We start from the raw sequence: 27,808 nt of genomic DNA, 5'->3' as shown, positions 1-27,808 counted from the left end.
TAAATATAAAATATTGTAATTTTTGTTACTGGAATTGTGTTTGTATTTTGTTACTATAATTGCGTTTTTGTAATTTTAACTTGATTACCATTGATGTTTTTTCATTCTTCATTTTGCGTTCGTTTTTTCTTATTAATTAAATTAATTATATGTACATGTATATATAAATATTACATTAAAAAAAGTAAGAGATTACCTCAATCTTTTTCATGGAATGCTTCCAGTCAATTCTCTCCCAAATGTGACGAAAAAAGATGAAAAAAAACGAATTAATAAATTCCCTCACTCATGGAGATACGACCAAATCCGATGTGCAACGGAATCGAAAGCAGAGATCCCCAACCCGACCCCGATACACATTAAACCACCGCAGCAAGACCATGAGTGCGAGAAGACATTGTGTCAGAATAAATAGTTAACTATTTATTCTGACACAGAACTATTTATTCTGACACATATTTATTCTGTCAGAATAAATAGTTAACTATTTATTCTGACCCCGAAACAAAATTAATGTGTTGGGGCTCTTGGCTTTCGATTCTGCTGGGTATCGGATTTGGTCGTTTCTCTACGAGTGAGGGAATTCATTAATTCGTTTTTTTCCATCTTTTTTTTCATCTTATTTTATTCATCACATTTGGGAGGGAATTGACTGGAAGCATTCCACAAAAAAGATTGAGGTAATCTCTTACTTTTTTTAATATATAGTAAAAAATCGTGGAAGTTATTTGAGCCCTGTAGCTCTGAATTTTTTACTATATAAATATTACAATAAATAAAACTTTTTGTGACAGTTTTTTCATTATACACCATTTTAAAAAAAATTGGCCCTCATGAACCTTACAGGCATTTTATTTGGTCTGCTATTTATAAAGATTGCCCACCACTGGTCTGTATATCTGTTTGTTATCCTCATCACGGTCATTAGGTCTATAATACGCTCCTACCCTTATTTTTGTTTTCCCAGTGCTTATGTCACAACAAACTAACTTGCCATTCGGCTGGCCATCCCAGTCAATTCGGTGTGCACTGCCTTAGATTCTGTGTGCTTCTTAACTAAGGGTGTACAGTTTGTCCTGTATGTCCTTCCTGAACATATTGTACTGACCATATTAGAAATCTGCATTATTTATACAATGTGATACAATGTTTCTATATGAATATAATTGTATTATTTGTTGCTATTTTATTGTTGTTATTTGTTTTTGTTGTTATTTTATCACACCACATACACCAATGAACCAAAACATTATGACCACCTACCTAATATGATGTTGGTCCTCCACATGCAGCTGAAACAGCTTGTACCTGGCTAGGCATGGACGCTACAAGATTTATAAATGTGTTTTGTGGTATCTGGTACCAACACATAACCAGCAGATCCTTTAACCCCTGTAAGGTCCGTGGTTGAGACACCGCAGATCGGAGTTGCTGTTCCCACACAAACCACAGATGCTCAATGGGATTGGGGGTGTACTGCTTGTCCTGTCTGTCCTTCCTGAACATATTGTACTGACTATATTAGAAATCTGCATTCTTTATGTTTGAGTGACACAATGTTTCTATATGAGCATAATTGTATTATTTGTTGCTATTTTGTTGTTCTTGTTTTATCACACAACATACACCGATGAGCCAAAACATTATGGCCACCTACCTAATATGATGATGGTCCTCCACATGCAGCTGAAACAGCTTGTACCTGGTATGGCATAGACGCTACAAGATTTCTAAATGTGTTTTGTGGTATCTGGTACCAACACGTAACCAGCAGATCCTTTAACCCCTCTAAGGTCCATGAATTGTCATCCGATCTGCAGTAGTTGAGACACTGCAGATCGGAGTTGCTGTTACTACACAAACCACAGATGTTCAATGCGATTGATGTTTGGGGAATTTGGGGGCCAGGGCAATACCTGAAAGTCTTCCTCATATTCTGCGAACCAGTCTTGAACAATCCGGGTGGTGTGGCATGGCGCATTATCTTGCTGAAAGATGGCACCGCTAGAGGGGAAGACTGTTGCCATGAAAGTACCTGGTCAGCAATGATGTTTAGGTAGGTGGTAGACATAAGAGTGCCTGGCACATGGATGATTGTACCCAGGGTATCCCAGCACAACATCGCCCAAAACATGACACCACCGGCACCAGCTTGTTTTTTGTCCCACGGTGTATCCAGGTGCCATCACTTCCCCAGGTAAACGATGCACACGTACCCAGCAGTACACATGGTACAACAGGAAATGTGATTTATTGTACCAGACTCCAATCTTCCAAGGTCCAATTTCGATGCTTGAGTGCCCATTGTAGGCACTATCCCTGGTGACCTGTGGTTAGCATGGACACTCGGAGCGGCCTACAGCTACACAGCCCCATTTTCAGCAGGGTTCGATGTACTGTGTTGTGACACATTACTCCCATCACCAGCATTCCAGTTACCGGCTAGTTGTGCTGCAGTCGCACTTCTGTTGCCACGTACCATCCGGGAGAGCCTATGCTCACCTCAAGCATCTATGAGTCGTGGTTGTCCAACACCTTGCTGGCAGTTCATGGGTTTTCCCTCCTTGGATCACTTTCGGTACTAACCTCGGCTGACCATGAGCACCCCACCAGCCATGCCATTTGAGATATCCTCTGACCCAGTCATCTGTCCATTACAATTTGGCCTTTGTCAAACTTCCATGCACACGGTGGGTGAACCACCTAGGTGTCAACCAACGTAAGCAGGGGTCAATGTGTGGTGCCCACACCACATGGAGGAAGCCGACCGGGCTAGCCGAGTGGGTAAAGTACCTGCCCGGCAACCCAAAGGTCGCGGGTTCGATTCCCGCCTCGGGCTTGGATCAAAGTACTGCAAAAACCTTGGGAGGTGCAATATGGCCACAGAAGCCGATGCGCCAACAACTACCAAATCAAAAAAAAAACATGGAGGAATGCTGCCCCTCTGTGTTACCAGGCAATGCTAGGTGGTAGATGACTCTCATCAGCCAGTGCAATACCACCACTTTGCTTATTTGATGCTTGAAGTGGTGGAACTCAGTCTAGAGCTAAGTTCCCATCAACCCTTCCCCATCTCTTCCATCATGCTGTATGACTGATGAATTTTGAGGTTATGATGAACATCATGGCGAGATCCAATCTTCCTTATATTTCAAGGGCACAACTCTAAAACGGTGTTTGCAGACTGGCCGCTAGTTAGTACACCAGACCGAACCTATTGGTAACTCTTTAGGAGGTTTCCGGATCAGCTAGTGTATAATCTTGCTACCTCTACTCTGCCAGATAGTGACTGGAGGGAATCCAAGTAGTGTGTATGTGGGAGGCATTGTCGAGGCCACGTTATGTCAAGGATCTGGGTATATTCTTACGATGTGTATGCCATATCCAAAAATTTCATTACTTCATACAGCATGTCTCCCCACTTTTTCTTACTATTAAATACACCATGAATTGTCAAACTAATAGAGCAAGCTTATTTGTAAAAAGATCTAAACCTCCCAAGCACTTCCTAATTCATTTCACAAATATACGTGGTCTCAATTCAAATTTCAACAATGTCCACTTGCAGTCTGCCAAACCCCATGTACTTTTTCTGACAGAATCTCAGGTATTGGTTGATTCAACTACTGCTCATCTCAGTTGCCCAAACTATTTGCTGTATGATTCCTTTTGTCTCAAAGGTGGTACTTGTGCATATGTCCTTTCCGACATTCCCTGTCAGAGACTTGGTAATTTGGAATCTCCACTTTTCAATCTTCTCTGGCTTAAAATCTCTCTACCTCATACTTTCAAATTCATTTGCTGTCTCTCTACCGTTCTCCCAATTCTGCTAATCACTTGGAGCTCTTTGACTTCCTCTCTTTACAACTTTACTTTCTCCAGTCCAACTTTCCTAACAGTGAGGTAATTTTGTTTGGTAATTTTAATGTACACAACTCCAACTGGTTTCCGTTTTCTAGTCACACTGACCCAGCTGTTCGAGATGCTGAGGCTTTTGCAATTACTAATGGCCTTGCACAGATTGTTCATTTACCTACAAGAATACCGGACAATCCTAACCGTACAGCCAATATGCTTGATCTTTTTCTCACAAACAAGCCTTCTAAGTACACCGTCGAAGTGAGTGGTCTTTTAGGCACTTCAGATCACAACTTAGTGATTGTCTCTTCTCCAATGGAGCCTTTATCTCATGGCTATTCTCAACCTTGTATTGTTTGGATTACAAGAATGCAAAATGGGATGACCTGAGAGGTTTCTTTTCTTCTTTCCCTTAGTTGGATTACTGTTTCAAAACTTCTGATGTCAATGTTTGGTCAGATCGTGTCAGTGAAATTATTCTTGTAGGAATGGAATCCTTTATCCCACACTCCACTTTAAAATCCTGTCCCTTAGCTAAACCTTAGTTTTCCAATTAATGTGCCAAGGCTGTTCAAGAGAAGAACGTTGCATATTGTAATTGGCTTGTTTTTAATTCTTCAATTTCATTTTCTGCCTACAGCAAAGCTTGCAACAATTGTAAAGCAGTTATTAATCAGTCCAAACTAAATTTTGAACAGGCTAAGAGTAGAAAACTTGCTTCTTGCCCTAATGGTAGCCGAGCATTCTGGTCTCTTGCCAAAGGTATTGGCCACAACTTTTGCCTATCTCTGCTCCCACCTCTGTCAAAATCAGTTGGTTCTGTTGTCACTTCAGCCAAGGATAAAGCTCACCTGCTAGTATCCCATTTTCTTCCAACTCCTGTATTAATGATCTTGGTAAAACATCTCCCACCATTCCCAACACATTCCATTCAATGTCTCCTGTGATCTTCCATCAAAAGGATGTCAGAAAGATTTTCACGAACCTTGATGCTAAGAAAGCTCCAGGTCCTAATGGTATTTCTTCACTTGTTCTCAAAACCTGTGCTCTTGAACTTACTCTTGTTCTTTGCCGTCTTTTTTCACTTTCGTATTTCAAAGGTGTTTTCCTTCTGCTTCTAAATTTGCTCATATCCAGCCAGTTTCTAAAAAGGGTGACAAATCCCTCCCATTCAATTATCATCCCATTGCAATTACTTCTACTCTTTCTAAAGTAATGGAGAAATAAATTAACCGCCAACTCTTAAACTACCTAGAAACCTTCCATCTGATCAACGATCGCCAGTATGGATTCCGTCAGTGTCGATCCACTGGTGATATTCTGGCTTATGTTACCCATTTATGGACAAATTCAATGGAAAATTTTGGTGAAACGTAAGCAATTGCTCTTGACATCTCAAAGGCTTTCGATCGTGTTTGGCACGAAGGTCTTCTAAACAAGCTTCCATCTTATGGTTTCCCAACTGTTTTTTGTAATTGGTTATCAAGTTTTCTCTCTGATCGCTCACTGAGTGTGATGGTTGATGGCTCTCTGTCTTCTAACTTCTCCACTAATGCTGGTGTCCCCCAAGGTTCAGTTCTTTCCTCCACTCTTTTCCTCTTGTATATTAATTACCTTCTTCCATTGACTGGAAATCCTATCCATAGTTTTGCTGGTGATAGCACATTGCATTCCACTTTCTATTTTGAGAAATCTTGCCCTGCTCAATTAGCTTCAACTTTCCGAATATCCGTTATTAATTCCTTAAATGCCGATCTCCAGATAATTCTCCAGTGGGGCAAAGACAACTTAGTTTATTTCAATCCTTATACAACTCAGTCTTGTCTTATATCTAGCAAAAAGGATTCTTCTGCTCCTATGCTTATCTTTGGTGACACTCCAATTTCTAGGCAAAATGATAAATCTCTTTTGGGGATTACCCTAAGTTCTAATATTTCTTGGCACAAGCACATTACAAATATTGCTTCCTCTGCATCTAAAAAACTTGGTTTTCTCTTTTCCTCGTGGCGTTAACTTTTCTTCCAAACATCTGTTTACTCTGTACAAATCGTAAATCCGTCCTACACTGGAATACTTTTCCCACATCTGGGGTGCTGCTTTCAAAACCTCTCTCAGGCTTCTAGATTCCATTCAGAAGAATGCAGTTAGGTTAATTAATGACTCCTCTTTAACAGAGTCTCTCCATTCACTGTCTCAAAGACGTACTGTTTCTACTGCATGCCTTTTCTACAGATACTTCCATGGGCACTGTTCTTCTGAATTGGCTTCTATAATTTCCCCTCTCTTTTTCAAAACTGTCCGACCACGTTCCACCACCAGCCAACATCCATTTACTGTCCAATTTCAAACTCACAGGACTAACTTCTCATCTTCCTCATTTATTCATTCAACTGCCGTTTTCTGGAACAACCTTCCTTCATATGTATTTCCTGAAAATTACAGTCTACAGAAGTTCAAGTCTGATATCAACAAATATCTTCTTTCGTCTTCTCAACCTCCAACCCAAGCACGGTACTAAGTATTGTAGGTTCTAATACTTGTCGTGTTTGGGATTTTCATAAAAAACTTGTTTAAGTCCACTGCCTTTCCCATCTGAAGAACAAGAGTAACACTGATTAATGGAGCTCAGTATCAGGTGTTTTTTATACTGTGTCCCAACCTGTTCACACGCCGTAGATCACCTGCAGTTGCTTCGAGTTGCATAACAACTCGCTGGTCATAATATTTTGGCTCACTGGTGTATAACATAATTATTTGTTGTATGATAAAACAAAAATAATTTTGTTATACTCTGGCTTTGCATATATTTTATTTGTTTATTGTGATTAACTGCTTAATTATTATTTGAAAATATCAGATTATGAGGGTTTTCTCTAAGGCGGGCCCTGTAACAATGCCTATAACAGATTTCAGTTCACCCCATGGCACAAGATTTACTTTTTATTCAGTTGGAGAGCCAGTAAGGTGTATTTTTCTGTGTTGGGATGGGGCAGAAAGAGGGATAAAAATATAAGTATTAAGTTCAATAACAATATTAATGTTATTGGCATTTGTGATATTAAGTCTACATTGCAGGCCCGGAGCTGCTTGACGTAATATGTTATCTTTTAATATGTGCATTTGTAGATCATTGTCTGAGAGAAATAATTTAAAGTTATTTTATTTTTTTAGCTCTTAATGAAGGTTTACAGAAATGTTTTGGAGAAACAGAAGTAGGTGTTGTGGACTGCCCTGATCTCCAGACTGAACCATTTATGTTAGCTGCAGAAGGTCAGTATTTTATCTAATTTTTATGTGTTTAGATGCTTGTGTATTTTCATTTTGTTATTTGGTTTTTAGGAGCATTAGCAACTTAAGGCCATATTGCTTCGGGGATATGTGGTGGTCATTCCCTGACCTTTCCGCATCCGCCATATTTGGTGGTTACGGGCTCGAACCTCAGTCTAATCAAGAAGCGTGTGCTATGCACTGCTACTCCTGCCCACCTGGCTACGGAGGCACCTGTTTCAGATGTATATGAAAAAAGTAGTGCATTTAGAATATCTGAGGAGGGCAGCTATTGTCAATGATTATTCTAAAATATTGATTATATAATATCGGTGCAGATACACCATAGTTAATCCATAAATTTGAACTACGTATGTAGTGTAAAAGGCATCATTATAATAGTATCTCATATTGTGGGTGCCTTCACAACGAGATAGCTGGTATTGCACTACTTCAAATAAATAACACTTGTCTAGTAGAGAAGACTACTATTATTTATTTTAAGAGGATACCACCACCCAGACGATCGTTTCGAAGCTAGTGGGCTTCATCATCAGTGGGTGGGCAGATATCCTAGTAATGCAACATGCCATCACAGTTTCGAAGTTATATCCACAATATGAGAGATGCCAAAGGGTGTTGGAAATTTCCAGCACCATTTGGCAAATGAAGGCACCCACAATATGAGATACTATTAAAATGATGCCTTTTACGCTACATACGTAGTTCAAATTTATGGGTTAACTATGGTGTATGTACACCAATATTATATAGTTAATTACCAAAACCCATAAGGATTATGCCTTGTGCATTTCGTCTTCAAATAAAATATTGATGTACAAAAGAAGAAGAAGAATTAGAATATAAAACAGTGAGGTAAATGAAACCATAAACAATTTTATTTATAGAATAATTAATATGGCAAAAGAGGGCAGAATTGGTTTCTGTTGGAAAACAAAGTTAGGTATGTATGCATTGCATTACATATCAGATTCATTTTTCCCCCTTAATTTTAATTAATTAATATCTGTATTTTCTATTGGAGATTTTAATTAATTTAATTCTAATGATTAATATAAGGGAACAGTAACCATTTATCTTTTCTCTAATTATTAACTTAATATATACTTTAACTAAATTTTATATTATATATATATATATATATATATATATTATAACATAATTAATATAGCAATCTATATAACAATAATACATGTACAAGGTGTGGCAGTGAAGTATCTGGACTGGTATAATAAAAAGAACACAAAGTGAAGGAGCTCAAAAATGGTTTTATTTTTATTTAAAGTAATCATCACCTGATTTAATGCATTTATTACACTGTTCTAAAAGTTTCCTGAAAAGGTCAGCTTAGGCATTCAGTGAATGCCTAAGAGTGAATCTTCATTCACTCTATTCTCATTCTGGTTTTTTAGTGTTTTTCTTGCATTTTATACTGTTTTCCTACATTTTCTATTAGGTTTTACATTTTTTTTTTTTACACATCCATCTTCTTTTTCACACTGGTTGGGGGGGGGAAATGCAATGGAATGCAGTATATTACTGTACTAAACATTTAATAATTAAAATTTAGTGGCTAGAGACTAAGGGTTAATCAATATGTGGTTTGCACACTTTCACACTCACAGACATACTCTCATTTATTCTGCTGGCATTTGTCTCATTTACTCAGTTCTCTCTTTCTTACTGCTCTCCCTGGACATTTCAACTTACTAATACTTTTTAGTTAAAGTGCAGCCCTGGCTGCAGATCTTACAAGCTGGGAGGGGATGCAGTGTTGTGTGTGTTGTTAGTATATTGAGATTGTGTTAATATTTCTAAATTGTGTTAGTATTGTTGCTATTTCTGTTTTTGCAGCCAGTTTCTTTCATTCCTTTGCTTACTCCCATTTACCATAACACTCATTCACTCTCTGTTGCTCCCTTGCTGGGTCACTCTCTTCCACGAAAACTGACATTCATTCCCTTTTACTACAATTCCTATTTCATTCTATCATTCAGTACCCAGCCCATTCTTTCAGTCTTTCACACTCTTTCATTCTTTCCTTTCATTCATTCTTCTTTCATTCTATTGCATCCCCTTGCTGCTACCTTACTAATATTTTTCAGCTAAGCTGCTTCCCTGGCTGCCTGTACATCTCCCTCTTCTACATGTTTACTTAATTGATGTGGGCCCAGGTCTCCCCCCCTCCCCACTAGGGGCAGGGTAATCCTTGGGGGGCCCTAGTCAGTCTGGTTTAGTCAAATTTGGGTATCTGTCAGGGAGCTGGATTCAGTTACCCTGTTAGTTTAAAAAGTAATCATCTGGGCATGGTGAGAGACTTTGGCTGCGAAATGTTGCCTTGCTGTGGGGGCTGTAAGGCCCATCTCTGGATAATTCCGTGCATTTCAAATACTTTTTGTGTAAAGCTTATGAAAGCTTTATAATTATTTTCTTCTGTTATAAATGAATGTACTTGTCCCCCGAGTATGGGACCAGTTTCTTTTAATTGGGTTCTTGGTATGTCATAAATTATACATTTGTAGAGAATGTGCGCCCAGGTACAGTTTGGGACATCAATTAGCCCTAAGGAAGTTAATTTAGCCTTTAGGGAGCTGTGACCTGTCAATATAAATGTTGTGAAAAGTCCAAGGGCATACCACTTTGGTGGCTTTGGACTAACCATTGCCTCCTGTGGGAGAAACCTTTTAGTAACCAGATCTCTAGCTTCCTGCTCCCATTTTGTTTGCCATAGCTCACGGAGCTTTGTGGCTATTCTTTTTCTTTTCAGCCTTGGTAGTGTTGGCTATGTCAAGGGTTATCCCCAGAAATTCTGTGGGTATGCCTTTTTAAGTCTGTAATATAAGTCTCTTTTGGCTACTTCCAAATAAAGTGGGAGAGCACCAGCCAACACCTGCAGTGCTGGTGTGCTCACAGTGCAACATGCTCTGATAATAGTGAGAAGTATTGTTCTATGAATTGTCTCTAATTTTTTCCTGATTCTTGGACTGTAGATCAATGGAAAGCTGTAACGTGGAATGACGAGTCATGGTTCTTGGTTACCAGTCTGACAGTCATGCCTGGATAAATGACCTGCCAGACTGTATTAGCCCAACAATGAATTTTGGCAGAGGCAGCATGATGATCTGAGGCTGTTTTTCATGATTTGGCCTGGGATCATTGGTTGCTTTGGACAAAACCACTAATGCTAAGGTCTATCTAGACATCCTGGACAATGTGTTATCTAAGTTGTACTGGTACATTGAGGAAAGGCCTGTACATGATTCTGGGATCGAGGATACAGTGTGTGTGTGTGTGTGGCTGCATACTTCCAAAGCTCTTAATTGCAGGTTAGTTTTTGAAATAATGGTGAAGGTTGTTTTTTTTTTTTTTATTATTATTTTAATATACTAAACTGTGGTTAATATATAGTTTGAACTCCTATAGTAACATAGGTTAGTTGATTTTTGTATTTATATAAGTACAGTCGGACCTCCATATAACGAAATCGATGGTTCTCTTGAAAAAATTTGCTATACAGAAATTTCGTTATAAAGAAATATGACTGTTCCAACAATAAAAAATACTGTAAATTCAGAAATATAGTAAAAGATGGGAAATAAATCAGAAGTAAGTGGGAATGAATAAATTTAACATTTCATTAATTTATTAATACATACATATTAAGAAATGACCACTTACACGATGTGCACACTGTATTAGTACACTTTTAAGAAATATTTCATAAAATATTTGGTTATTTTTTGTTGTGCACTGGATTTTACTTTACATCATTCATAAAAATATTTGCATTTATTAAAACACTCAAATATATTTTCTGTTACATTTTCTTCCCATTGAAGGCCTTGACGCAAAGTTTCAAATGCTGCCAACATTTCTTGTTTGGAAGGTTTAATATTGCTCTTATTTTCATCCAGCTAATTGTCGATATTGTCACTAGTTCTTTATAAATATTCTCCAAAATGTTGGAGTCACTCGGATATTCAGCTACTCTGACATCATTATCAACTCCTAAAAATTCATCAAGAACAATTTCTCCACTGATCAAACCTCGCTTGGAACTCTTCCCAAGCTTGCTCAATGTCTTTAGCATTAGCATTAGTAGAGGCATTTGATGCAAGAAAGCAAGCTTATGCAGCATCAGCCAAAAAAAAAAAAAAAAAAAAAAACCCACTTCCACTTCACCCCTCTGTTCGTTCAAAATACCTGTCCAGCTGAGCCTTAAACTCATTTAGGCTATCAACCTCCACGACAAGGAATGGAAGTCTGTTCCACCAACCAACCACCCGCTGGCTAAAGGCAAATTGCCGCACGTCTATCCTACATCTGTCTTTCCTCAATTTGAATTTATGCCCTCTCAGGTGATTATTCTGAGCTAGAGGAAGAATCCCATCAGCATTGACCATGCTCAAACCATTCAAGGCTTTATACACCTCTATCAGATCACCTCGCTGGTGCCTAGTCTCCAGACACTGTAATTTGCAAAACTTAAGCCTTTCTTCGTAAGAGCACCCCTTTATTCCATTCACTAATCTTGTTGCCCTTCTCTGTACTCGTTCCAGCAGCTCTACATCCTTCTTGAAATGAGGCCTCCAGACCTGTATACAGTACTCTAGGTGTGGCCTGACCATTGCCTTATACAAGGGAATAATCACCTCCTTATCCCTGCTGGAAAAATTCCTGTATATCATTGACAATACTCCATGAGCTACTCTTGCAGCCCGTCTGCACTGCTCAGAGAACTTCATATCTGCCTGCACAACCACCCCCCAAGTTCCTTTCATTCTCTACCACTGTCAGTGTAGTACCACAGAGTTGATACGTTGCTCTGGGGTTGCTGTTTCCCATGTGTAGTACTTTACATTTGTCAATGTTAAACTTCATTTGCCACCTCTCAGCCCATCTGCTCAACCTTTCCAGATCCTGTTGCAGCAGCATAGTGTCAGTAGTGTCCTTGACAACCCTGCCAACCTTTGTATCGTCTGCAAATTTGGACATTAAGCTTGATATACCATCATCAGTATCATTTATAAATACAGAAAACAATAATGGACCCAACACTGAGCCTTGAGGGACTCCACTAATAACATTAGTCCACGACGAGCAGTGTCCATTGATTACCACTCTGTCTTCTCCCCCTCAACCACCCCTTTATCCAAAGCAGCAATTTGCCTCCAATGTCACACTGCTCCAATTTGTGTAGCAGTCTTCCACGTGCAACAGTATCAAAAGCCTTTCTAAGATCCAAGTATATAATATCAAAGCTATTCCCTGCATCCAGTTCTTTTGTAACTGCATCATAGTATCCAATCAAATTGGTCAGGCAAGACTTCCCCTTAACAAAACCATGCTGTGTCCGAGCTATAACTGAAGTTTTGTCTAAATGATCCTGCAGTGCTTCTTTAACCAGTGCCTTCATTAATTTTCCTGGAACAGAAGTTAAGCTCACAGGTCTATAATTACTTGTGTCAGCCTTTGATCCTCCTTTGTGAATTGGGGTCACAATTGCACATTTCCAGTCTATGGGTACCTCCCCTGAGTCCAAGGAAGCTCTCATAATTATGGCTAAGGGTTTGCTTACTTCCTTTGCTGCCTCCTTTAATATAACTGGATAGATCCCATCCACCCCGGGTGCCTTTCTTGTGTTTATCTTCAACAATTTCTCCTCCACTTTACTCCCAGTTATTTCCAGATTCTGTAGCTTACTGCTAGAGTTGAATACACCTCTGGCATTCCCCTCGCTGAATAACTCCTCATGTGTGAATGTCGATGCAAAATATTCATTTAGTTTGTTAGCTACCTGAGGAGGATCATCAACAGTTGACCCATCAATATCAAGTGGACCAATCTGATTCATCCCCTTCCTTCTAGAGTTTACATAAGTAAAGAACTCTTTGCATCCCTTGCCAAGGATTTCTCGTAATCTGCCTTCGCCTGTCTTGTAGTAGTTCATCGCTGACATCGGTTAATTAGCGTTTTAGAAAAACCTGCTTTTGCAAAACAATTCTTAATCGTTGTTTTCGTCACATCTCGACTCCACACTTTCGCCAACTCTGATATGCACATCTGCAAATCTATAATGGAATCTATAGGTTGGTTGGTTCCTATCCTCAATTTTTTTTCCAGTATGCTCCTTTGGTAGTACATTTTCAAATTCTTGATAATGCCTTGGTCTGCTGGCTGCAGTTTAGACAAGGTATTCGGAGGGAGGAAAACAAGCTTCACACTTGTAAGTTTTGAAATTAACGAGTGAAGGTGGGCAGGGCAGTTGTTGACAATGAACACGATTTTTCTGTTTTCTTTTGTCATCTTTCTATCGAAATTTAAAATCCACTGCTCAAAAAATTTCACTTGTCATCCAAGCTTTTTTGTTGTAGTTGTAGTCCAACTCTAATGACTTGACTCCTTTGAAACATCGCAGTTGTCTACTTTTGCCTCTACCAAAAGCTTCAGTTTTCATTATCTGCCATATTTGCACCAACCAAGACTGTAATTCTCTCCTTACTATTTTTGCCACCTGAACATTTACCACCTTTAAAAGTCAGTGTCTTGTTTGAAAAATGTTTAAAAAATAGACGTATTTCATCAACATTGAATGTGACTTTGGGCTCATAGTCCTCCATAATTTTTGGGGGCTCATAGTCCTTCAAAATACTTTCTTTCCAATAGGTACAGTCTGCTTCGATTGCGACTCCACTTTCAGCAGAAATAACTGTTTCCAGTAAGCCATGGCGCTCTTTAAATTTGTCCAGCCAACCATAACTGGCTTGGAATGTTTTATGTCCCAGAAAAAATGCTTACTCCATAGCCTTTTCTTTTATTAATGGCCCTGATATCGGCACGTTTTGATGACTCATTTCTTCAAAACAGATGAATTTCCGGGATAAAGGAAAATCACTCTCTCCTAATTCTCTAATAGGATGTTTACAGTAGAAAACAGGTTGACCGGAGCCAATGTCTGCATCGGGAATATGCCTTAATCTTTGCCAATGGTTGTGGACTCGGTAGCAGTTGACAAGTGCGACTTCTTGGTACAGTAATATATAGGTTTTACTTCTTTTAGCCATTGCTGACCCACTGCTGGGCAAAGGTCTCTCCCAAAATCTTCCATATTTTTCTATCGCATGCAGTGGTTGGCCAGTTTCTTTCTGCAGGGTTTTACAAGCACCACTAAATTGTAGACTGTTTTAAGTCTTAATTTGTGGAATTAATCCTTTTTTTTTTTTTTTTTTAAGAGCTGAAGGGGTTAATTCTTAATCTTAATCTTTCTACAGCATCAGCTTTATTGCCTAAAAGCCATAGGTTCGAACAATGTGTACCCGGGTCGCTCAAAATCAGTTCATCATATGGAAATTTTCTTAATTATAAAGAAACTATTTTCAATGTAATGAAAATTAGGGGAAATAAAAGTTCATTACATAGAAAAATTCTCTATATGGAAGCTATAAAGAGCGGTCCGACTGTTTTTGGAAAACCTTAATATTCAGCGAGTCCTTGCTATTGATATTTTGGCAGGAACTTTGTAACTTTCGTTGGGTAGCTTAAATTTAATTTCACTAGTGGTTAAAAGTTTAGTCAGCAGTATTTCTGTAATACTCTGTTAATTTAAATTCCGTAGTATATTGTAAATTTAAATTTTCAAAGTATTTAGAAAGCTACAGCTTAATATTAAGATAGCCTTTGTTATCAATATTTTGGCTGGAATTTCATAACTTTCATTTGGTAGCTTAAGTTTAACTTCTTCAGTGATTTAAGTTTTGTCAACAGTTTAATTTCTGTGATATTTTGTTAACATAAATTCTGTGATATATTGTAAATTTAAGTTTCGTAATCTTTGTAAAGTTGAAATTTTATTTAAATTATAGTTGCTACAAGATCCACTTACAATACAAAGTCCAGGGACATTGGGACTCAAGCAAAAATGTCTGTGGGCATTTCTGGTGTGAGTTGCGACTTCATCGTTTGTACAGCCTGTGATATGTGTTCAAGGCTAGTCTAGTAGACAGATCTAGCTCATCTGGTGATTCTTTTCTTTGCAACTGATGTGAGGCGTGTACTTGGTTGGAGTTGTTTTTTTTTTTTTTTTTGGCCAGTGCAGCAAAAGCCTGTTGCTTTCTTGCACTATATGGCAAATATTATCACTATTGCATGTATTAGCAGGACAATGCCCCACGTACTGCTCATGCTGTAATGGACTGTTTTGAGGAAATGGCCATTGAAAAATTGGACTGGGCCAGTCCAGTGCACTGACCTCAGTCCTATAAACCTCTGCGATGAATTGGATCATTGGCTTCATGTGAGGAGACACCATACAAATAACAGAGCTGAACCACTGTGTGAAAGGCCAAATGGCAGAAAATATCAGAGGACATTTATAAAAACTGGTGGAGAGTGTTTCCCATACCACTAGAAATGCAGATGTCCAGGTATTAATGGTAGGATAGTCTTTACAAACTCTCATCATTCAGTATCACATATATGTGATATTGAGTGATGAGAATTTGTAAAATTTCTAAGAGTTTAAGAGAGGTTTTCAAGGGGCAGTATTCCACATTAGGACAGATTTGTGATTTGTACACTAAGTGAGGAGGTGCTCAGAAAAAGCAGTGCCATGAAAGAAAGAGAAGACCTAGTGTTTTTGATGCAGGGAAGCAATATTGGTGATGTACTTATGCAAAGAAAATTCAGGGTTATTCCAGTAAAAAAAACGACATCACATACCTTGATAAGGTTACACATTCCCTTCTTATTGGTAGAAGGAATTGATTTGGAGATGGAAAATTCCTTGCCAACATCATCGAGGCTTTAACCTGGCAGATGATGGTGGAGCAACAAATTATAACAAAAAAAGGTACCAAACTTTTTTTAATTACTGAAAAAAGCATTTTATGAATTCTGCTTGAAGTATATCATTACTTTATCTTTTTTAATAGATTGAAACACTTAACTGATTTATTTTCTTTTCTTTTTTTTTTTTTTGTTCTTTTTGAAAATAAGAGGTGGAAAAAAGTATTTTTAAAAATATTTAAATCTTTTATTAAAAAATAAAATCTGTTTAAATATTTAAATAAAATCTCACTGTCTGTTCAAAATTATATTGATAATTTTAGGTTGATTCCTGGATAGTGATTTCATTTCTGAAGTGGGAGCCTAAGTCTTTCACTAGAGGGAATGTAACTTGCTGAAGACTGGAGGACAGAAAAATCAATATAATTCAGTGAAGCTCTTTTTTTAATCAAACTGTGCTGGGAACCATTAATGGCATGTATTAGTAATGGCTGGAAGTGGATGATGATAAATGAGATTTTGATAGTCAAGGGTAAGAACTTTAATTTCAAGAAAGGGGGATTACTGTGAACTAAGGGGCTTTTTGGACTCATTCAATTGGGATGACATATATATGGCCTCCGTAGCGGGAGTGCAGTAGCACATGCTCTTTGAGTAGACCGGGGTTCAAGCCCCTGACTGCTGAATACGGTCGATCTGCTAACCCGCACTGGACCAGCGTGGCAGATTATGGTCCATTTCCCTCAGCATGGATTGTTGAGGAGGCTTCCATCCTGCAGTGGGTTGATAATGTCTACACTTTACTTTTTTTTTATATACAGGAGGGTGAAAGTACATTTGAATTATGAGGAACTTTCAAGATATTGTCAAAGCCATGAGTCTGTACATTACACGTAAGAAGTACCATGAGAAGGATCCAAGATGAATGAAAAGAGTTACTGAGCTCAATAAAAGAGAAGGCAGTATAGGGCGTGTACAGAGTGACAAGAGCTCAGATTTGTATAAGTAAAAGTTGATTTGTAACAAAACCACAGCTAGGTACACTGTTGTAAATATTAACTTTATTCATAATTAAGAAGAAGGGAGAAGTAAATATTGGTAATTGTCAATATGATCAAGAAACTTTATTCTTACTGTTATATTTATTTATTATCTGTTCATTAAATCTTGACTATGCTGAGAAAAAATATGATTTTCAGATAGTCAAAACATTCATTATGTTCATGTTCCTTCCAGGACTATGTGGAAATGCACGATTAATTGATATTGGAGGTGTTCCTTACTTAATTCCACTTCCTCATAAAAATAAGGTAACTACCTTTCCTTGATCTATTTCCTTAAAGGTTGAAATATTTCTGCTAGTAGTAAAAACATTAATGGACTGAAAGATTTAAATGAGTGTTTCTAAGAACAGTTATAATGAAAGCTGATAAAAATGGGTTTATCATTGAAGGAAATTTTTTCTACCAACACTTTTTTCACCCTTTATGAAAACCCAAAACATGAAAGGTATTAGAAGCCTATAGCATTAGTAGGTATTCAATACCAACTGTTTTTACAGAGTTGGGATACATCTAAATAGAAGGGCAGATCCATGCCGAGAGTGAGGCGAACAAGGCTCTTGCCTCAGGTTAAGAGCTGAAAGTGGGTGCCAAAGGAAAGATTAAATAATTGCCAATGTTGCCATCATTAACAGCAGGGTGCAATTTTTCATTCTTGGCTCAGGTACTAAAATGGCTTGGCACGGCCCTATAGAGTACTTTCTGATCTATTAAGGCAGTGTAAGGTGTGTCAAAAACCTGCTAGCTGGGGGTGATACATAGACTAAGAGATTAATAGGCAACAACAGTAATTCTTGCACTGCTTCTACTGGAACATGCAGTGACCGGAAAAGCAAGGTGCTGGCGATTTCAAAGCATGCTAGCGGTCTTCACGGAACAAGCAACATGGGCTGTGTTACAGTTAGTAAGAGTAAAAACAGGTGCTTGTATATTTGCGTGTACACTAATGCTAGGAGCGCAGTAAATGAATTTGAGTCAAGTCATCAAAGGCAGACAGTATGAGAATATAATAGATATGGTATTGCTTAGATATAAGGAATAAGACTTTGAATATGGGAAGTACAATGTGTGCAGAGGACACAAATCTATATAAAGAGCATAACCCCTCCCCTGCCTCTCTGTACAATGTGTACAGAGAGGACAGGAAATGGTAGGGATTATGCTCTTTAAAATGCACATAAAATCTAAGGCAGTACATCCAGTTGATGTGGATGGGCAGTGCAATGTGATATTAGCACTGGAAAAACAAAAATGAGAGGAGTATGTTATAGGCCTAATGGCTGTGATGAATATTATGACACATGTACAGACGAATTGTGTAGGCCATTAAATCAGAATGTCTTATGATGGGAGATAATGACTGCCATTTGTGGGTCAGTCACTCCCATAGTTACATGGCTTTTTTGGATTACTGTTTTCTAGGCCATCATGTTAGAGAGGAAAATGGGAAAGCAGTACTCTTGATCTGATTATCAGCAGTGACCCTTCATGCATTAAGAATCTGCAAATAAAAGACCCACTGGGTGGCAGTGATCATAGTGTATTGATGTGGGATTTATCTAAAGAGCTTGTAGAGCTGCTGGAATGAGTACAGAGAAGGGCAACAAGATTAGGAAATGGAACAAAGGATTACTCTTAAGAGGAAAGGCTTAAGTTTTGCAAATTACAGTGTCTGGAGACTAGGCACCGGCGAGGTGATCTGATAGAAGTTATAAAGCCTTGAATGGTTTGAGCATGCTCAATGGTGATGGGATTCTGCCTCTTGCTCAGAATAATCACCTGAGAGGGCATAAATTCAAATTGAGGAAAGACAGATTAGTATTAGTATTAGTAACGGCCGCATGGTGCAAGAAAGCCTATGGCTTATGCTGCACCAGCCAAAAAAAAAAAAAATAAAAAATAAAAAAAAAATAAATCCGAACAAAACAATGATAAAAACAAAAAAATAAATAACTAAATAATAATAATTAATAAAATAAAAAATAAATAAAAAGGAAATTAAACCTATCATCCTATGTGCTTCCCTTACCCGAAAGTACTATCCAGATGACCTTTGAATTTCCCCAAACTGTCGGCCTCTACCACCCATGAAGGCAACTTATTCCAGTAATTTATAACTTGCTGGCTAAAATAGAACTTCCTGCAATCCAATCTAAACATTTCCCCCCGTAACTTGAATTTATGTCCCCTAGTTCTAGCATCATTTATAATCTTGAAAATTTTGTCCTCATTCATTTTACTGATGCCTCTCAGAGCCTTAAACACCTCAATCAAATCTCCTCTAAGGTGTCTAGTTTCCAAACTCTGCAACCCACATATTCGAAGTCTTTCTTCATAAGGACGCCCTTTTGCCGATCTCACCAGGCGAGTTACCCTTCTTTGCACCCTTTCAAGAAGCTCGATGTCTTTCTTCAGGTGCGGTCTCCATACTTGAACACAGTATTCCAAGTGTGGTCTAACATAAGCCTTATATAATGGGATTATCACGTCCCTATCTCTACTTGCAAAAGTTCGATAGATCATTGATAGGACACCATGGGCCTTCCTTGCAACCTGTTTACAGTGCTCAGAGAATTTCATGTCTGACCGTATCGTAACACCCAAGTCCCTTTCCTCCAGTACTGGCTTTAGTTGAACTCCACCAAGTGAATAAGTTTTTTTGGGATTACTGTTTCCCAGGTGTAATACCTTACACTTTGTTGGATTAAAGCACACTGCCATTTTTCTGACCATTCCTGAAGTCTATCTAGGTCTCTCTGAAGAAGCTCAGCTTGACAGTGATCATTAACTACTCTCCCAATTTTAACATCATCTGCAAATTTAGACATCACGCCCTCTATCCCTTCGTCAATGTCGTTTATGAAAATTAAAAACAACAGTGGTCCTAATACTGATCCTTGGGGAACCCCACTTCTTACATCAACCCAATCTGAGGAATAGCCATTTATCACAACCCTCTGCCTCCTGCCCTGAAGCCATCCTTCTATCCATCTAAGGATTTTCCCAGTGATTCCAACCTGTTCCAGCTTATAAAGCAACCGCTCATGTGGGACTGAGTCAAAAGCTTTGCTGAAATCTAAATAAACAATGTCGAAATTATTCCCTAAATCCAGCTCGTGAGTGACCCTTTCGAAATAGCGAACCAGATTTGTTAAACATGATTTTCCCTTTACGAAACCATGCTGAGTATCCTTGAGAATTTCAATTCGATCCAAATGATCCTGAATTCCACCCTTGATCATTGCCTCCATGATTTTCCCTACTACTGAAGTCAGACTGACAGGTCGATAATTTCCAACTTCACTTTTAGAGCCACCCTTATGTATGGGGGATACATTTGCACTTTTCCAATCCAAGGGAATCTCCCCAGAGTCTAATGATGCTCGCATAATTAGCCTCAATGGTTCAATGCACTCGCTTGCCGCCTCTCTTAAGATGTAGGATTAGATGCCTTTAGCCAGCGAGTAGTTGGTTGGTGGAACAGACTTCCATCCCTTGTTGTAGAAGTTGATAGCCTAAATAAATTTAAGGCTCAGCTGGACAGGTATTTCGAACGAATGGAGGAGTGAAATGGGAGTGGTGTTTTTTTTTTTTTTTTTTGGCTGATGCTGCATAAGCTTGCTTTCTTGCATCATATGCCTCCACTATTATTGGATGTGTACATAAGCAATGGTTTGGCATGAGGAACTAGTGTAGATTGAGATTTTGTTTGAAAACTTACTTATTGCTGCTATAAATAGGATAATTTAATTTTACCTATTTACTCGTACTTAAGAAACTGTCTTTTGTTAATTGGATCAATTTTTTTTTTATTAGAAAACATGAAGTATTCATCAGAAAAATGATATTCATGTGGCTGCTTTATAAGTATATAATGTCTAAGAACAGAAAAATATGCCTATGCAACTACTTTAAATTATAAAAAATGAAACAAAAGTTAACTGCTATTTCAAAAAGTGACGCTTTGGCATTAGTGTTCTTATTATTGAGAGGGAATTAAAAAAATTTGTGACCATCTGTAAACATTAACTGGCATTACCAAATGAAATGCATTCATTGTAGGGATAACCTGATTAATATTTGATTTCTTTTTCATTTAAAGAAATGACTATTTAGACAAATTTTAACTTTCTTAAATATTTATTTCAGATTTATGATTTGTGCAAAATAGCACAGCAAGCAGAACTTCCAGAAGCATTTCTAATAGGAGCTGGAGCAGGACCTTATCATGTTGTAGGGGTTAATTGTGAAGTAAGTTATGCTATATATTGTTTGCTCACTGTAACCTGTCTTGGATGAATTTTGTAAATACAGTCGATTCCGGTTATTTAGGACACATCGGGAAAGTGCATTTTGGCCCGATTAAGCGGCTGCCCCAATTATCCGAAGTTTCACGTAAATAGTTAAAAATACAATGGATCCCCGCTTTACAATTGGTTCATTGTACAATCAAATCGCGTTACGATGGACTCACCATAGTAAAGTACCCTTCACTATATGATGTGTAGTAAGCGCCAGTCATATTGTGATCATGTTTGTGAATTGAATTTTAATTCTATTAAACAGCTATTCTAATTAGCAAAAATAGGAGGAATATTATCCACAGGCTATAAAAGTAAAGATATATTAAGCACAAATTTACCATTTATTACCTTACCAATTAAAAAATTAAATGATACGTGAAAATCAGAAGAATATACGTGATAATCGGAATAATTAATACGTACTATAATATGTATATACTAACTATTTGACATTTCTGTTCACTGCCATTTGTGGGTGGAGGTTAAAATTTAAAACAGTAGAAAGATAAGCAATCAATAACAAAGAACACGGCACACACAAATTGAAAGTAACATGATATGTGCAAGTGAGAACGGAGTAACAAGTTACAAAGCTTTAAAAATAGGAATGAAGAGAAGATTCTGAAATTTTTTTTTTTTTATATGATTGAAGATTTCATGGAAGTGTAAACGCATTAGCATTAGTAGAGGCATATGATGCAAGAAAGCAGGCTTATTCAGCATCAGCCAAAAAAAAAAAAAAAAACACACACACCACTCCCATTTCACCCCTCCATTCGTTCGAAATACCTGTCCAGTTGAGCTTTAAATTTCTTTAGGCTATCAACTTCAACAACAAGTGATGGAAGTCGGTTCCACCAACCAACCACCCGCTGGCCAAAGGCAAATTTCCGCACATCTATCCGACATCCGTCCTTCCTCAATTTGAATTTATGCCCTCTGAGGTGATTATTCTGAGCAAGATGAAGAATCCTATTGGCATTGAGCATGCTCAAACCATTCAAAGCCTTATACACCTTTATCAGATCACCTCGCCGGTGCCTAGTCTCCAGACTCTGTAATTTGCAAAACTTAAGCCTTTCTTCGTAAGAGCAACCCTTTGTTCCATTCACTAATCTTGTTGCCCTTCTCTGTACCCATTCCAGCAGCTCTACATCCTTCTTGAAATGAGGCCTCCAGACCTGTATACAGTACTCAAGATGTGGCCTAACCATTGCCTTATACAAGGGAATAATCACCTCCTTCTCCCTGCTAGAAAAATTCCTGTATATCATTGACAAGACACCATGAGCTACTCTTGCAGCTCGTCTGCACTGCTCAGAGAACTTCATATCTGCCTGCACAATTACCCCCAGGTCCTTTTCATTCTCCACCACTGTCAGTGTAGTACCGCAGAGTTGATACGTTGCTCTGGGGTTACTGTTTCCCATATGTAGTACTTTACATTTGTCAATGTTAAACTTCATTTGCCACCTCTCAGCCCATCTGTTCAACCTTTCCAGATCCTGTTGCAGCAGCATAGCGTCAGTAGTGTCCTTAACAACCCTGCCAACCTTTGTATCATCTGCAAACTTGGACATTAAACTTGATATCCCATCATCAATATCATTCATAAACAACGAAAACAACAACGGACCCAACACTGAACCCTGAGGAACTCCACTAATAACATTAGTCCACGTTGAGCAGTGTCCATTGATTACCACTCTCTGTCTTCTGCCACTCAACCATCCCCTTATCCATTGCAGCAATTTGCCTCCAATGCCACACTGCTCCAATTTGTGCAGCAGTCTTCCATGTGCAACAGTATCAAAAGCCTTTCTAAGATCCAAATATATAATATCAAAGTTATTCCCTGCATCCAGTTCTTTTGTGACTACATCATAGTATCCAATCAAATTGGTCAGGCAAGACCTGCCCTTAACAAAACCATGCTGCGTCTGAGCTATAACTGAATTCTTGTCTAGATGATCCTGCAGTGCTTCTTTAACCAGTGCCTCCATTAATTTACCTGGAACAGAAGTTAAACTAACAGGTCTATAATTACTTGTGTCAGCCTTTGATCCTCCTTTGTGAATTGGGGTTACATTTGCACATCTCCGGTCTATGGGTACCTTCCCTGAGTCCAAAGAAGCTCTCATAATTATGGCTAGGGATTTGCTTGCTTACTTCCTTTTACTTCCTGGGGTGGATAGATCCCATCCACCCCAGGTGCCTTTTTTATGTTTATCCTCAACAATCTCTCCTCCACTTTCCTCTCAGTTATTACAAAATCATCCAGCTCACTGCCATTGTTTACTTTACCTACCTCATTCTCCTTCCTGAATAACTCCTCATGCGTGAACGTAGATGCAAAATACTCGTTTAGATTGTTAGCCACCTGAGCAGGATCCTCAACTGTTGAACCATCAATATCCAGTGGACCAATCTGATTCATCCCTTTCCTTCTTGAGTTTAAATAGGTAAAGAACTCTTTTCTGTTTTTCTTTGCATTTTTTTGCCAAGGATTTTTCGTAGTCTGCCTTTGCCTGCCTAATCTCCTTTGTGACTTGGTTACAGACCAACTTATATCTTTTTCTTCTCTGCCACATGTCTCATTAGTTCATCTGACAACCATTTAGGCCTAAACCTTGAACAATATTTCTTAGTTGGTATGTAAAGCCTGGTAGCCTCCAAGATTAGTTCCTTGAATGCTTCCCATTTTGAGTTTGTTGTTGATAACATCATCAGTTGGTCCCACTGTGTAGAATTTAAATACTGTCTCAGACCATCATAGTCGCCTTTACGAAAACAAAAACCCTTCCCTTTACCTCTGATGGTAGTTACCTCCTTGAGTAAATCCCACTTCAACACACTGTGATCACTGCCACCTAGTGGTTCATTTATCTGCAGATTCTTAATGTATGAAGAATCACTACAGTCTGTCCTCGTATAGCACGATAGTTGCGTTCCTAGAAACTCTCGTGCAATGCGAAATCGTGCAATATAAACAACAGGCCCTATGGGAAAAGTAGGGTTAGGTGCCGACCACCCAAGATTGAACACACATTTGGAACCAAAACATTACCAAACAATAAATAATCGGGTAATTTTAATCGTTATAAAATACGTTAAGTATTTTATAACGATTAAAATACGTAATAAAAATATTATAAAGTATTTTTTAATACTAAAAAAGTATTTTTTACGAATAAAATACGTATTTTATTCGTAAAAATTTATTATATTAAATAAAACAGTCGTAATAAAATACTTACGTATTTTATAATACGTAAGTATAAATTATAATACGTAAGTCGTAATAAAATATTGCTAATGCTTTTGCTTCTATCGTAAGCAAACTTGTTTTTTGTTTGATTTTCTATCCAAACAGATGACAGCCGTTCCATCCCTTCCAATTCTTGTGTCTTAATCTAATGGATTTTAATTACACTTTGAGTTGTTCCTGCTATGAAAGTTGTTTTTATTTTCTCTGCATTCTTTGTAATTCTCGGCGTTGCCTGATTTAGGCCTATAGCACGTGCAATATCACATGGCCTTTCATTTCGCTCAAAGCGTTTCACAATTTCATATTTTTTCTCTATCGACAGAGGCGGATAGAAGCCTTACGGGGGAAACCACGGTGGGCCGGAGGCCGGTGTGATTTTGGCCATAAACCGTAGTATGAGGCCACTATAAATTTTCCCGGTTAAGAATTTTTGATCCAGTCCGCCTCTGTTTATCGATATTGCTTTTTTTTTTTTTTTTTCTCTGAATCTGCAGTGTCTTAGCCAGAACGCTTCCTTTTCACACCTTTTAAGTATTTTACTCATATTTAGGGAATAAAGCACAATTACAAAACGAGGAGGCACGTGTGATACACATAAACAAAGCTGCGCGCGTGTAGCAACTGAATAAACAACACAGTAAAGGCAGAGATACACTATTAACACCTCACATTTTACTAAAGCACATTTCTGTGGGTTACTACCATAAAACAATAAAAACAATTTCCAGTTGCGTTTCTGCTAGTGGAATCTGTTATAAACTGGTAGTAAACTCCATCTAATTGCATTTGCTATTATATCGATAACTGGAATTGTGTTGGTTTTTACGTTATTATGGTGAAATGTGTTTCCCCTTCACTGATATAAAACACATAAATACATTTTCAGAATCTTCTTCATTCCTATCGTGTTGCGTTCAGTTGGGGTGATTCCGCGTTTGACTGCCATTTATTGTAAACACAAAGGCGAATCGTGTATAAGCGAATTCGGTTCGTGTTATATAAGATAACGTTCCCCTATTTATGAATCGTGTATGATCGAATTCGTGTAATGTAAACACGTGTTATACGAGGACCGACTGTACTGATAATCAGATCAAGAGTATTGCCCCCTCTTGTTGCCTCACGAACATGCTGATGTAGAAAACAATCATCCAATAAATCCACAAAAGCCTTGCTAGTGTGCGAGTGACCAAACCACAAATTCCAGTCAATATCTGGGAAATTAAAATCCCCCAATTATAAGACTCTCTGATTTACTGGCCCACTCTATTTCCCTGTACAATATCTTATTATACTCATCAGAGTCATTAGGCCTATAGCACACTCCTACTCTCAATTTGATTTCCCTATGCTTATGCCACACCAAACTGACTCGACACTGCCCTGTCCATCGATGTCGACTGGCTTCACTTCCTTGGACTTTATGTGTTTCTTAACTAATAGCATAATCCCTCCTCCCCTCCTGTCCTGTCTATCCTTTCTATACACATTGTATTCCCCAAATTCCAGTTCCGCATTCCTTATATCTGTGTGACACCACACTGATATCCCAACAATATCTGCCTTTGATGTTTTGAGCAATACCTCAAATTCATCAAATTTATTTACCAAACTCCTAGCATTGGTGTACACGCAGGTATACATGCACCTGTTTCTATTCTTGGCTACCCTAACACAACCCATGTGTTTACTTGTACCGCAATGACTCCCAGCAGTCTCTGAAATATCCTGCATCTTGTTTTTCAGGCTTCTGCTCATTTCAATAGAAGCAGTGCAAGAATCACTTCCACCTCTGCCAGTGGCTACTGTTAATCTATTAGTCCTTGTATCCCCCCCAACTAGCAGTTTTCCGACCCTCCTAACTCTGCCTCGACAGCATCAGCAAAAATTCTTGCACCCTTTCTATTTAAGTGTATCCCATCCCTGTAGAAGCAATCTCTCCTGTTAACAAGTACAGTCCAGGCTGAAAAAAATTATACCCCTTGAGCCTTGCACAATCCCTCCAGGGCCGAATTGATCGACAAGGCTCTCATCATATACTCCCTCCTATCGTGTCTGGGCAGAATTGCAGGCACTTTCAAATTCAACCCTAATTCACGGCTTTTTTTCAACAGTGACCTGTACTTGCTAAGTAATTTCGCCGGTCTCCTACTCTTAATATCATTAGTGCCAACGTGTACAACTATATCACCTTCTTTGCCCTTAAAAGATGATATCCGCTCTACAACGTCATCAACCTTTGCCCCTGGCAGACATACCCTGGTCCTATTCCACCTATCCTTTTTACAAAGCATGTTCCCTGCTTCCCTGACAATAGAGTCACCAACAACCACTAGTTCCTGTGGGACCAGCGTATTCTGCCTAGGGGGGCTGCCTCTGTGTTGCCTGACGACCAAGTGCAAGCTCTGGCATTGATGTGGGCGGCTGAGAGCTTGATGGGCCCCTCAATTTATTTCCTTCGAGGGCATCCACCCTGTCCTTCAAGCTCTCATAAAGGCCCATAACAACGCTGAGTTGTCGCCTGATTTCCTTGCACTCCTTACATCGTGCACACACACACACAAAGACATCCCCCTCGGCAGTATCGTGTCCCGTACCCAACTGCTCCGCAAACATCAAGCAAACAGTGCATTTTAAAAGACTGTGATTCAGAGGGCAACTACCCCCCCTCCCTCAGTTCTCCCCTGAACCCCAGCACTCCCATTCGCTTGAGCCTTTTGCTTTGCTGCTCTGGTCTGAGTCATGATTCCGATTTAATTCAATAAAATTTCAAAACAAAATTAAATCCTTAAGTTATATCCCAAAACAGTTATAACGCTATATTTATTTTTTCGGTATCTAGTGTTTTCTACGAGTTCCCTTTATATAACTTCCGTATCACGTGTACCACTATAGTTATGTATTAATTATTTGTTACGAGATAGTACGTATAGCTTAGCTTAATTTTCAGCACTCACCTCATAGTAATCCGCTTAGCTGGTGGAGGGTTTTACCACATACATAGTGGTTATAGGATTCTAATACTTTACAGGGATTATGGGTTTAGAATTAAGTTATGGGCTGTAGAAAAATTTTTAAGAAAGGAAAGTGCACTTTCCATGGTTGCCTAATTAAATTAAATTAAATGTAGAGAAAAAAGAAAGGAAAATATAAGCTAATAATCGCGCACGAGCGACTTTCGAGTTTCCTCGTCTTCAGTTAGCTATAGTGGAGGGGGGGAAAGAGAGCACGCTTGTGTTATATGC

At 38.5% G+C, this 27,808-nt stretch overlaps 1 protein-coding gene across 2 annotated transcripts in view; it reads left to right on the top strand.

The window, feature by feature from the left end:
* The window catches only part of LOC150085898 (beta-keto L-gulonate decarboxylase-like), a 128,310-nt gene that overhangs the window by 28,214 nt on the left and 72,288 nt on the right, over nucleotides 1-27,808 (top strand). For both annotated transcript variants that reach the window (XM_090373559.1, XM_090373560.1), the window contains exons 2-4: nucleotides 7,030-7,128; nucleotides 17,167-17,240; nucleotides 21,141-21,242. In XM_090373559.1, the coding sequence (XP_090229685.1) occupies nucleotides 7,030-7,128; nucleotides 17,167-17,240; nucleotides 21,141-21,242 (275 nt within the window). The remainder of the gene's footprint in view (nucleotides 1-7,029; nucleotides 7,129-17,166; nucleotides 17,241-21,140; nucleotides 21,243-27,808) is intronic.

The sequence above is a fragment of the Mastigoproctus giganteus genome, chromosome 5, assembly GCF_048544385.1.
Source record: "Mastigoproctus giganteus isolate SK-2022 chromosome 5, ASM4854438v1, whole genome shotgun sequence".
NCBI classification, from domain to species: Eukaryota; Metazoa; Arthropoda; class Arachnida; order Uropygi; family Thelyphonidae; genus Mastigoproctus; species Mastigoproctus giganteus.
Note: the sequence above shows the minus strand (reverse complement) of the source record. Positions and strands in the feature narration are given on the sequence as shown.